Source organism: Lolium rigidum, chromosome 4, assembly GCF_022539505.1.
Source record: "Lolium rigidum isolate FL_2022 chromosome 4, APGP_CSIRO_Lrig_0.1, whole genome shotgun sequence".
NCBI lineage: Eukaryota > Viridiplantae > Streptophyta > Magnoliopsida > Poales > Poaceae > Lolium > Lolium rigidum.
The window spans coordinates 183371024-183383708 of record NC_061511.1 but is presented as its reverse complement, the minus strand read 5'-3'; the positions used below and the strand labels follow the sequence as shown (position 1 = coordinate 183383708).

Sequence of the window (12685 nt, the reverse complement as noted above, 5' to 3'; positions counted from 1 at the left end):
GTTTGGTTGACGCCCAGACTAGCCACGCCAAATCCAGGGCGTGCCAATATTTTGGTCAAGGATTTGCTCGCCCCTGTTTCGCCCGCGCATGGCGTGAAATCTGAACTGCGCGGCCAATATTTTGGTGTGGCTCGGCTAGATGGGCTTCAATCCAAAGGCTGGCCTATACTTCCAGTCAACGCCAAGATTTTGGTAAGGTAGCCTCTGGCCACAATCCAAACAGGCCCCTACATTGTAAGTACACACATGTCACATCCTAATATGTGCGGTTAGTTTTATTTTAAGCACAACATGTCAGATATAGTTTAAAAACAAGCAGAAGTAAAACGTACAAATAAATAGAGTTACACATTTCAAGTATGATGATTTATATTTTTGAAATGTGAAATTGGTGGGGATTAAACAATGCAACTGGGAGAACAAAAATCGACCAATTCTCCACAAAAGCATGTCTTCCGGAGAAAAAAAAATAGCATATTTCGCCAAAAAAAAGTCAGCTGATTGCGAAGAAAACAACCTATTAAGCTAAAACAAAAGGATGGGATCCCCTGACCTAGTCTCCCTACGGTTAAGTTGCTCACCCCCCCCCCCCTCCCACCCTGGGTGTGGGACCCACAAGGTAGTTGCAATCAAGTTGGCATAGGTGAGTTCATTCTTCCCTTGGTCCCGAAGTCCCAAACGAAATTCTATTCCAACTTCATCACATTTTGGTGCAAGGACTCCCTGTTATCTTATCATTCATGGTTTTTTTGTAATTATAAAAGATGAACAAATAAGAGCCAACAAGATACACCTCCCACATTCTTGTCCTTGTCTCTGTAAAAGTGGCAAATATAAAAATAACAAATTGAACATCTCTAACATGGTGAAGTTACCCCATAAACAAACTTAACGACCTCTAGAAACCTCTAACACCGATGAAATATGACACAAAGAATGCGATCTAAGGGCTTGTATAATTGGATGAGTCAGCCTTCTCTTAGAGCTGTCAAGTAATTTTCTTGCTAAGTTGGGGTGGGGGGAGGGGCTGAGTTTATCTTCTCTTAGCTAAGGGGTGGTCTCAATTTTGCAAAGTTAGGGTGGGGGGAGGAGGAGGGGGTGTTTTTTCTTCTCTTAGCTAAAAGATGATCTGTTAGAAAAGAAGATAAGACAATTTTCTCTTAGCCCCGCACCCACCACCAGCTCCCATCGTAGGAATGAGTAGACTAGATTTGTTGTTAGCAATATTGGTATGATGGACTTGCGTGATTGATGGCTTTAGGCCTGTTCTCGTGGGGGCTACTTGTGTTTTGGCACAATTCGAAAAAAGATAGAAAATGTTTCTCCCGTTGCTCATTTCTTCAAATCTTAAAGCACCACCAGCATGGCAGCATATCAATGGTACAGATAGCATCCATACCCATCCGTCCATGTACATATGTAATTTCATACTCAAATTTAATTATTCAATATACAAGAGATAATGCATAGTGACGGTACATGTTATAGATATTGTCGTCTCTAGATGATGTGGAGGTAAAGGAAGATATGACTTCTCTGCCATTTTATAAGCCCTATATGAAACTTAGTTGAGCATAGTGGCGGGTAGATGGGTAGACACATGCCACACGTGAAACGCTATAAATACAACATCTTTCCGCCAAAAATAAAAAATATTTGCCCAGTGTTATGTGTAAGTACAAATTATTTGTATTTTCAGGGAATTTATTTCTAACAAAAGACGATTATAATTTTCTCATTGCATCGAGTTGTATTCATGCAAGTAATCAGTCCGTAATGTACTTTGTAATATGGCACAGATCTCTGGTAAAATAATCGCTGGTGCAGATAATAGATCCGTTGGCTCTTATGACCGAGACTTTCATAACAAGCTTCGTTTTTCTTTGTAACAAGTATATTACTCGCTCCGTCGCATCAAACATGTCAAAAGTTCATCAAAATTCGGATATATTAAAATACTTTTTAGTGTTCGGATATATCTTAATTTAGAAAATCTTAAACAAGATCCATATGGGACGGAGGGAGTACGTGGGACGTAAGAGATGAGCAGATAACATTTCATTAACATTAGTTTTGTCTAATCAAAGGTATGAAATGAATATGGCACAAGTGCACCAACGCTTGCCGGAAGTAACTGTATCAAACTATGGCGGCAAAAACAACGAATCTCTGTTCGATCAAACATCAAGCCATCACAAGGATCACTCCCTTCAGATATTTGCCATTGATCCGTACAACCAGAGAGAAGACAATCCTGCACCAAAGTTAGCGACATCTGTGTCATCAACTGAAATTCAAAGGACAAACCTGACACTAGATCACAGCTCTGATCTGTGTATATGATGACTTTAATGATCAAGGTTGCAATATGCATGGTAAAATAAAGAACTGCCAAGAACTGGATTTCTATCAACAAAAATGGAACGAAGTTTACCTGAGACAAGAACTGCCAAGAAGAGAGACGCAGCGGCGGTGCCAGGCGCCGCGGCGCTGGACCGCGCGGAGTCCGACGAGGAGTCGCAGTTGGAGGTGGAGTTCCAGTCGCCGCAGAGGCACAGGTCGGCGTGGCTCCCCTCGTCGTGCCCGCACACCCCGCCCGTGGCGCGGCAGGCGCCGCAGAACCCCCGGTTGGCCTCCGGCAGCTGCCACGCCACCCTGATGCCGTACGCCCACCCGCCGGCCCCCTCCGCCGCGCGCACGGGTGCGAGGCTGTAAGCGCTGCTGTACCCCTCGCACTGGAGCCGGCTGACGTTCACCGACCGGATGGCGCCCCACGACACCGCGCAGCACTCTGGCGGCACGGCCGTCCCGTACGCCGCCCCCGAGGGCCTCCGGCGCCCGTCGTCGTAGTAGTCGTCCCAGGCTGGGCAGCCGGAGTAGTCGGCGCAGCCCATCCCGGACACGTTCCGGCACGGCAGGTGGCGGTCGGGGAAGCCCTGGAAGAGCGGCGAGCTGGCGCGGCAGCCGAGGAGGAGGAACACGTTGTCCGGGTCCGGAGCCAGGTACGGCGCGCGCCACGGCTCGACGACGAAGCCGTTGCCGCGGCCGGCCGGGGAGCGGTCGAGGGCGCGGCAGTCGGACATGGCCGGGTCGTGCAGGGTGAGGCCGCGGTAGGCGTAGTCGATGTCGAGGACGCGGTAGGAGCCCGAGGGGAGGTGCAGCATGAGCACGCGGTCGATGCAGAAGAGCAGGTCGCGGAACCCGGCGTGGCCGCACCCCGGGTGGAGCGCGAACGGGTAGTCCACCGTGATGTTGCCGCAGAAGGACCGGCACGTCGTGATCGACACGTTGGCGCCGGCGGCCGGCTGCGCCATGGCGAATGCGCACAAAGCGAGCAGGACGGCTAGGTGAGGGCCTGAGAGCGCCATTGCCCTGTTGCAAGAAGACGAAGTGAGTGGAAGTTGATACAACTGATCTAGAGTGGCAAGAATGTGACTAATTGAGTGCTGCGAGATCAGAGGAGTCTGGGAGGACAAAGCAACCCCAGATCGATTCCTTGCTTGCTTTTGATGAAGAGCTGGGAGCCTGGGAGGCATCATTTGCTTTTCTTTTCGGGCCTTTTGCTTTTGCTTTCTTTTGATTTTTATGCCATTAGTCTTCATCTCCACTACTTTCAAATTGGTGCTCTCTTTTACATCTTGTAAGTTATGTGAACGTTGTACCAATTTAGATTGCAGCCCTCACCAAAACCTAAGTAATTCTAATCCCGAATCTCTTGAATTTTTTTCCACTCGGTTTTGCTAACTGAATCTCACTCACTCTCGGAGGATTGTGTCATGACTGGTGATTCATGCTAGCCCGCGAATTGCACACGAGTTACGATTAAGATTTCCTCAATTACGCATAGGTTGCAACTGACAAAGAATTTCCTCAATGAAACGAGTTGGGACCTGGTAATTATACTCGTTTCTAGCTCCCTACTCCCTATTCTCTCTGTAATTATACTGAACCTGGTAATTCCGTTTTGCAATGGAAAGGGGTGAAAAGCTGGTTGGGAAAAGAAAAGAAAAGGACAAAACCAACCAAAAAACACACGCAGGAAGAAACGAGGCAGTCAAGTTCTCTAAGTCAACAGAAAATAAAACTTTGGAGATAAGCTAGTTAAGTTGGAAACATTTTTATTCTGAGCTTTGGCACAACAAAGCAAGAAACTCTTGGAGACTTCAACATCGAATGCAAAAATGTTAATGTTTTTATGCCCACAATGCACGGTTCTTGTCTTACAAGATCGCACCAAAATAGAGTAGAGTTTTTCGAAGTTCCAAGCACGAGTTTGGTGCCGTTAAGTGGTCTGGACCTGTGCTTTCAGATATTGGACCTGCTGATATCCATAGAAACACAGTACAGATAAATAATTCAGGGGTGGCAGAATTGACCTGACATGAGCAAAACAGTCTTCATAAGACTGAAGTATAAGATAAACAATTAGACAATATGCTCATCTTTTACAAACATGGTCGTCCTCAGAATTCTCCTCAGTGCATTATCCCGAAGTCAACTAAGCAATTTAAAATTGACCGATGAAACCATAGCATTGTATCTCAAATATGATCCAAAATGATAAAAGAAAGGTAAGTGACATGCCTACAATTCCTTTACATAAAGCTCTAGAAATTCTTATGAAATCTGAGCATATGTTAAGGTAAGTAACTGAACAGCGAAAGAAATGTACTAATAACATCTTTCACTGGGAAAAAAAATAGGCTGAACCTTTTCGGGGTGGGGGAAACAAGCCTCAGAGAATCACTATTTCGGCGGACAGGGTGTTTCTACACCCGGGTGCATATGCACCCTTTATTTGAAACGCATATTAAATATATTGAAAAATGTTAGAAAAATACAAATAAAAATTCTTTGTGTATACCTTGACATGTTACATGCTTACAAAGTTGTTTCAGCAAAAACCGATATGTTTCATGCCTTGTGCAAAAAAGATAAATCTTAGGTGCTAAAATAGTCTATTCTTTGAGGCATTATTTGCCTTTTTTACACAGGGTACAAAAAATGTTGGTTTTAGGTGAAAATTTACGTGCACACATAGAACATGTCCCTCTACATGCTAAATTTTTTTCCTAAATTTTTTACGGTTTGGAAATATGTTTTATACATACCGGGTGCATATGCACCCGAGATCAGATTTGATTTTCCGTATTTCTGCCTCCTTTGATGTTCTTCTCATCTTTAGGAGATTCTGGAAGACACCTCTGTCCAATCCCTTGTCACTTATTATCACTTTTCTTAGCACCGGTGCATCTTCAAGTAAAAGCTTCAAGAAGCCTAGCTCTGCGAAGGAGCCAGTAAAGTTGGTCATACCAACTGTATGAACGTTCTGGAAGAGACATACATGACGATCTATCGATTCCCAGAAACGCACTGGGGGTACCATGAGATTCCTGGGAATGAGCTGCAAAGTACAGTGTAAATTAACAAGAGCAATGGTCCAATTGGGATTTATAATATGTAGCAAAGTCAAAGATCACATCAACTGTACCATTAGATCGATACATCGCAGGTTGGGGGCATGCTGAAATAAGCAGAGAGCAAGATTTGCCTCCTTCAGATTACCAAGGTTGATCTCCAGGCTTATATATGTCAGCCGGTTGAATAGTCCTGTCGTCTTCAGAATCAAGAATTCATGGTCTACACACTGAAATAGCAAGAGTTCCCTAAACACATTAAGAAACAGTGAAATAATAAGCACCATAGGAATACTTTCCTATCACAGTTTCCTTACCTCCAAGATCCGCCCATGAAGTGTAATGTTCTCAGCATCTGAAAGAGAACCAATAAATTGAGAAAGATTGAAGTTGCATCTGGCCGTTGAAGCATCATTTAAGTCAGGTTGCAATATCAGTTTGATGGTTGCAGAAATAAGATACGGCGTATGCAGATTCAGGTGTTGAAACTGGCCTTCAATTGTTAGTATCTTGAGCTTTGTTGAATGAATATTGATATGGTTCATGCTGATCAACTTCAAAAGGTGAAGTTTCTCCAAATTCGGGCAACTCGTGACTAAATCCTCTAAACTGTTTCCTTGCACAGAGATGTATTCTAGATGAAGAATGTGCAATTGTTTGAAGCCTTTAGATAGTGGTGGCAGCTGTGAACTAGTCAAAGTACAAGCTCTCAGGTACACACATTCTAGTCCGTCACAGGAGAAAAAACAAGATGGGATCCTGTAAGTGTTATATTTACTTGTCCTCAGTCGAATTTCCTTAATTCCATTTCTTGATAACATAAGCATCCAACGGTAAATGTGTCCTCCAGTGGATAGCATTTCAGTCCCAAGGGTATTCAGTCCAAACTTCAGAATTGGGCCATTGTGCAGGGAGAGAAACATATCAGTGAACTTAAGAAACCTGCATGCATCATCTTTCGTATTGCCATTTCCTGAAGCAAAATCAGATCTCCTGAACACCAGTTCGGTCATTGAAGCCCATGTGTACCTCCAGTTCCTTGACAAGAGGTAAGTTCGAACAGCTTCTTTTATTGGCAAGCAGCACATGATTTTGTCTTTGAGAGCCTCCGGTAGGTTGGTGATTATATCTTCATCTGCAACAGATTTGCATATCTTCGCTGGGGAAAATTCGTGCTCCACAATCTCGAAAAAAAAAATTTTGTGCTCCATTTGGTACGCTTGAACTGTGAGAGCGAGACCCTGCACGCAGTTTGATAAAGGAAACCTATAACATTCCACACATTATAAGGGGACAACAGAGACAGGACAGAAATTAGACAATCCGTAATTTGACTCCTCTTTTGGTATGATATACTACCATTGTAAAGATAATATTTAGAAAAAATGATTTCAAGGAAGAAACAAAATGTACAATTTGAAACATTAATGGAGATGAAGAAATAATGGACCATGTGTTCTGGTCTCATGCTAAGATTTCTTAAACTATATATGTTTATTTTGTGGAAACACAAGGGAGCTATTACTGTTTTTACTCCTTTTCTTACCGTTCTAGCATGAGTAAAGGGGCAGGATGGGCAATTGAAGAGAAAAAAGAGACAAGATTATCTTCCTCAAATGTCGTGGCATGGAAAAGATATCACTAAAAGGAGATTTTTGTTGTGGAAAATAAGAAATGTTTAGAAATGCCGCCATGGAATGGCACGAGTGAGAAAATGTAACAGAGGCATGACCAAATCAAGCATAATGGGCCGACTAATAGGTCTAACAACAGTCATACGAAATCGTATATTGCAGGGGTGATGTATGTAAAACCTATTTATTGATGTTATGTTTAAGGCAGCAGCTAAGTTAAATCTTAGTCAATAAGAGATAATTGCTTTGTTGTTTTGTCTATATATAATGTCAAATTATAGATTTTTATTAAATTGTATTTTATGTAAAAACAGTTTTATTATTTCAAAATATTATGTGCCTTTATATGTGGGGCAAGGAAATACTGAGTACCCTAGCAATGATGCCAGCTTGGATGGATACTGACCCCATGTCAACGCATTTTGTGAATCAATATACTATGTGTACAAATATCTAAGGAAATTCTCGGGCATTTAACACCTACACCTTGGGTGGATTGTTACCCGGATTTATTTGGTGTCTTGATGGCTTCGATGAACCTTCTCTCTAATGATGCCACCTTGGATGGATACTAACCTCACGTCAACGCATTTTGTGAATCAATATACTAGGTGTACAAAATATCTAAGGAGTAGATATATTTACTTATACAAATATATTAGTAGAGTGCTTATTTCATATTTATATCGGTTGTCAAAATATGCTTTAAACGAGAAAGAATCTTATTGGTTTGTGAAATATATTGTGGTTTTTTTATACACATGAAGTTTTGCATGTATTATATTGACATGTTACGAGGAAAAATAGTGACCCACCATTTTCGTCGATTCGCTGCGTTTTAAATTTGTAAGTAAGTTGTAAATTATATATTGCACCGAGAAATAAAATTTGAGAACCGTGGCAACGCACGGGCATTTGTACTAGTATAAAATAAAAGAACAAAGGTACTAGCCTGCGAGCTTTTGTGGCTTTTAGGGAGTTTAAACCTTCCAGAGAATTTTAAAAAAGTACAAAAAATCTAATAAATAAAAACCTAGAAAATAATAAAAATATTGTGCTTCTAAAAAGGACCTAGTTACAAGCTGAACTTAAAAAGAGGCAAAGTGGCATATATGATAAATAGTGAACTTTGTTAGTAGTCGCCTCATTATGCAGGTTGTCGCTAGATCTTGAAGGGTGGATGAGCTCGAAATAGGAGGAATGGGGGATTTGGAATTGACGGTGAGAGAGCCACCCCTATATACGGTAGCAAAATTTTGAGGGCGGTGACCGAATTCATCCCGCCGATTTTTCGCCGTTCCGCGCGACCTCATGCCATGTCCCCTCGGCGACGTTGTCGCTTTTTATGGAGACCTCACGCCATCTCCCCTCAGTGGCTCTGCCGGAACGCGGAGTGGCTCGCTTTAAGAACCGTGATATACAGCCACGCGGAGGAACCTAGGAAACCAAACGGGCCAAAAATTGCGCCTCACACTGGAGCCAAGGGAGCCCAGGCTACCAAACAAGCCCTATGTGTCTCTTGGAAATTAGTTGGGTTCCTTGCTTTATAGTTCCTGTTTGGACCTTCCAGTTAGTTTTGTCGAATTCTGGTTAGTGGTGACGTCGAATGTTTGCAGTGGATTCCCTTGGTACTGTCCCAACTCGTTTCTAGCTCCCTAGCTCCTATTCTCTCTGTAATTATACTGAACCTGGTATTTCCGTTTTGCAATGGAAAGGGGTGAAAAGCCGGTTGGGAAAAGAAAAGGGCAAAAGCAACCAAAAAACACACGCAGGCAGAGACAAGGCAGTCAAGTTCTCTAAGCCAACATAGGAATACACTGAGGGTGAAAAGAAAACTTTGGAGATAAGCTGCATAGCGCAAGTTAAGTTGGAAACATTTTTGTTCTGAACTTTGGCACAAGAAAGCAAGAAACTCTTGGAGAGACCACTGTTTTCACAGCACAAAATGAGGCACCGAATAACTTCAACATTGAATGCAAAAATGTTAATGTTTTTATGCCCACAATAAGCTGCATAGCGCAAGTTAAGTTGGAACATTTTTGTTCTGAACTTTGGCACAAGAAAGCAAGAAACTCTTGGAGAGACCACTGTTTTCACAGCACAAAATGAGGCATCGAATAACTTCAACATTGAATGCAAAAATGTTAATGTTTTTATGCCCACAATACACGGTTCTTTTCTTACAAGATCGCACCAAAATAGAGTATATTTTTTCGAAGTTCCAAGCACGAGTTTGGTGCCGTTAAGTGGTCTAGACCTGTGCTTTCAGATATTGGACTTGTTCTTTCAGATATTGGACCTGCTCCTATCCATAGAAACACAGTACAGATAAATAATTCAGGGGTCGCAGAATTGACCTGACATGAGCAAAACAGTCTTCATAAGACTGAAGTATAAGATAAACAATTAGACAATATGCTCATCTTTTACAAACATGGTCGTGCTCATAATTCTCCTCAGCACATTATCCCGAAGTCAACTAAGCAATTTTAAATTGACCGATGAAACCATAGCGTATCTCAAATATGATCCAAAACGATAAAAGAAAGATAAGTGGCATGCCATGTATGAAGGTAGTGTTGGTATTTTCATATAGAATGCCTACAATTCCTTTACAGAAAGCTCTAGAGATTCTTATGAAATATGAGCCTATGTTAAGGTAAGTAACTGAACAGCGAAAGAAATGTACTAATAACATCTTTCACTGGGGAAAAAAATAGGCTGAACCTTTTCGGGGTGGGGGAAACAAGCCTCAGACAATCACTATTTCTGCCTCCTTTGATGTTCTTCTCATCTTTAGGAGATTCTGGAAGACACCTCTGTCCAATCCCTTGTCACTTATTATCACTTTTCTTAGCACCGGTGCATCTTCAAGTAAAAGCTTCAAGAAGCCTAGCTCTGCGAAGGAGCCAGTAAAGTTGGTCATACCAACTGTATGAACCTTCTGGAAGAGACATACATGACGATCTATCGATTCCCAGAAACGCACTGGGGTTACCATGAGATTCCTGGGAATGAGCTGCAAAGTACAGTGTAAATTAACAAGAGCAATGGTCCAATTGGGATTTATAATATTTAGCAAAGTCAAAGATCTCATCAACTGTACCATTAGATCGATACATGTGAGGTTGGGGGCATGCTGAAATAAGCAGAGAGCAAGATTTGCCTCCTTCAGATTACCAAGGTTGATCTCCAGGCTTATATATGTCAGCCGGTTGAATAGTCCTGTCGTCTTCAGAATCAAGAATTCATGGTCTACACACTGAAATAGCAAGAGTTCCCTAAACACATTAAGAAACAGTGAAATAATAAGCACCAAAGGAATACTTTCCTATCACAGTTTTCTTACCTCCAAGATCGGCCCATGAAGTATAATGGTCTCAGCATCTGAAAGAGAACCAATAAACTCAGAAAGATTGAAGTTGCATCTGGCCGTCGAAGCATCATTTAACTCAGATTGCAGTTTCAGTTTGATGGTTGCAGAAGTAAGATAGGGCGTATGCAGATTCAGGTGTTGAAACTGGCCTTCAATTGTTAGTATCTTGAGCTTTGTTGAATGAATATAGATATGGTGCATGCTGATCAACTTAGCAAGGTGAAGTTTCTCCAAATTCGGGCAACTCGCAACTAAATCCCCTATACTGTTTCCTTGCACAGAGATATGTTCTAGATGGAGAGTACTCAATTGTTTGAAGCCTTTAGATAGTGGCAACTGTGAACTAGTTAAGATACAAGCTCGCAGGTACACATGTTCTAGTCTATCACAGAAGAAAAAGCAAGATGGGATCTTGTAACGGTCAAATGTACTTGTCATAAGATGAATTTCCTTAATTCCATTTCTTGATAACATAAGCATCCAGCGGTAAATGTGTCCTCCAGTGGATAGCATTTCAATCCCAGTATTCAGTCCAAACTTCAGAATTGGGCCATTGTGCAGGGAGAGAAACATATCAGTGAACTTAAGAAACTTGCATGCATCATATTTTGCATTGCCATTTCCTGAAGCAAAATCAGATCTCCTGAACACCAGTTCGGTCATTGAAGCCCATGTGTACCTCCAGTTCCTTGACAAGAGGCAAGTTCGAACAGCTTCTTTTATTGGCAAGCAGCACAGGATTTTGTCTTTGAGAGCGTCCGGTAGGTTGGTGATTATATCTTCATCTGCAACAGATTTGCATATCTTCGCTGGGGAAATTTCGTGCTCCACAATCTCGAAAAGAAAAATTTTGTGCTCCATTTGGTACGCTTGAACTGTGAGAGCGAGACCCTGCACGCAGTTTGATAAAGGAAACCTATAAATCTCTAACATTCCACACATTATAAGGGGACAACAGAGACAGGACAAAAATTAGACAATCCGTAATTTGACTCCTCTTTTTGATATGATATACTACCATTGTAAAGAAAATATTTAGAAAAAATGATTTTAAGGAAGAAACAAAATGTACAATTTGAAATCTAGCACGGCAGTTCATAGTAATCAGATGAGCATTTCTGTTAAACACCTGGAAAAGATTAACTGACACTACTTTAATTGGTCCGACATCTCAACATAATCTGCACCACATTGTTGGTAAAAATTGGGTCACAATATTGGGATTACAATTCTCGGCTAAAACTACAACACAATCTGCACCACATTGAGAAAATTGTTGTAATTTCAGTTTACCTACAAGAGGACACACCTGCCTAAATCATAGGCCTCTTGTGGACGCGCATGAATCCTGGTTAACTTAGCCATCTAACACTCTTACACCACCCGGAGATATACAGTGTTGGAAAACAGAAGCAAAAACATGGCAATAATTACAGCAGTACAGCACACCTAAAACCCCCGGAAGAATTCCTCGAAATCACATACGAATCGCACCCGACGGTGTCCCAACCCGCGGCGCGGGCAGGGCGAGCGCACGAGGGGAGTAATATGGCGGAGCGAAGCCGAATCGAGCGGGTGACGAGGCGAAAGCGAAAGACGAACGGGCCTCACCTAGGGTTTGGGCGGCTGCTTTGGATCTCTTCCTGTCCCCCGCCCTTGGGTTTCGGCTTTCTGCCGCCGCGTCTGCCGGTGCTGATCGTGGCGAGGCAGCACGGCACAGCACCGCTCCGGCCAACCGAGAAAATGCGGCGGCGGCCAGGCGAATGGATGACGATCGCTGAGTGGTGAGTGGGTGATTTTTTTTTTCCCTTGGCAGCTCGAGGCGGTGGGCGACGAACTGGGACGTGCCGGCCTGGCACGGTCGTGTTTTACCGGCCCAAAGGTCTGCAAGCTGCGATCAGCCTTGTTTTTTTTTCTCCACCAGATTTTAAAGTTTTTGGTGTATCATAAAAAAATTATTCTCAGAAAAATTGGAAATGCATCGCACATCTACTTTTCCCTAAGGACTCCTTATCCTCGCTTGGAACAAGTGTTGGATACTTATTATGCAAAATCAGGACAAATGGTGAGTGTGGTTGTAAGAGCAGAAATCTGTGAGACTTTGCATATCGATACTGAAGCGTTGTCAGATAGATACTAAAACTACCAGATCTTGTTCTTGTGGGAGCAAATCGAAGTGATTGTTTCTTGCATTTTGTGGAAAAAAATAATCCAACGATATGAGTGGTTGGAAAGAAAAACAATTATCCATTGGAAAA

At 42.4% G+C, this 12685-nt stretch overlaps 3 protein-coding genes across 4 annotated transcripts; all 3 read right to left on the bottom strand.

Moving 5' to 3' along the window:
• Window positions 1-2210: 2210 nt before the first annotated feature.
• On the bottom strand, window positions 2211-3368 carry LOC124707970. Its single transcript, XM_047239661.1, has 2 exons — window positions 2435-3368; window positions 2211-2254 (listed from the first exon to the last, which is right to left on the bottom strand). The coding sequence occupies exons 1-2, from the start codon at window positions 3366-3368 to the stop codon at window positions 2211-2213; spliced, it is 978 nt and encodes a 325-aa protein (XP_047095617.1).
• Window positions 3369-4590: 1222 nt separating this feature from the next.
• Window positions 4591-7462, bottom strand: LOC124647882 (F-box/FBD/LRR-repeat protein At1g13570-like). The gene is made up of 5 exons (XM_047187741.1): window positions 7458-7462; window positions 5735-6683; window positions 5492-5647; window positions 5153-5404; window positions 4591-4750 (listed from the first exon to the last, which is right to left on the bottom strand). The coding sequence occupies exons 1-5, from the start codon at window positions 7460-7462 to the stop codon at window positions 4736-4738; spliced, it is 1377 nt and encodes a 458-aa protein (XP_047043697.1). The 3' UTR covers window positions 4591-4735.
• Window positions 7463-9267: 1805 nt separating this feature from the next.
• Window positions 9268-12094, bottom strand: LOC124646578 (F-box/FBD/LRR-repeat protein At1g13570-like). 2 transcript variants are annotated; one of them, XM_047186684.1, is made up of 5 exons: window positions 12039-12094; window positions 10401-11318; window positions 10158-10313; window positions 9779-10070; window positions 9268-9408 (listed from the first exon to the last, which is right to left on the bottom strand). In XM_047186684.1, the coding sequence occupies exons 2-4, from the start codon at window positions 11286-11288 to the stop codon at window positions 9804-9806; spliced, it is 1311 nt and encodes a 436-aa protein (XP_047042640.1). In that variant the 5' UTR covers window positions 11289-11318; window positions 12039-12094; the 3' UTR covers window positions 9268-9408; window positions 9779-9803. The 2 variants fall into 2 exon arrangements, with proteins under 2 accessions (XP_047042640.1, XP_047042639.1); XM_047186683.1 differs by having other exon boundaries at window positions 9268-9356.
• Window positions 12095-12685: the final 591 nt, after the last annotated feature.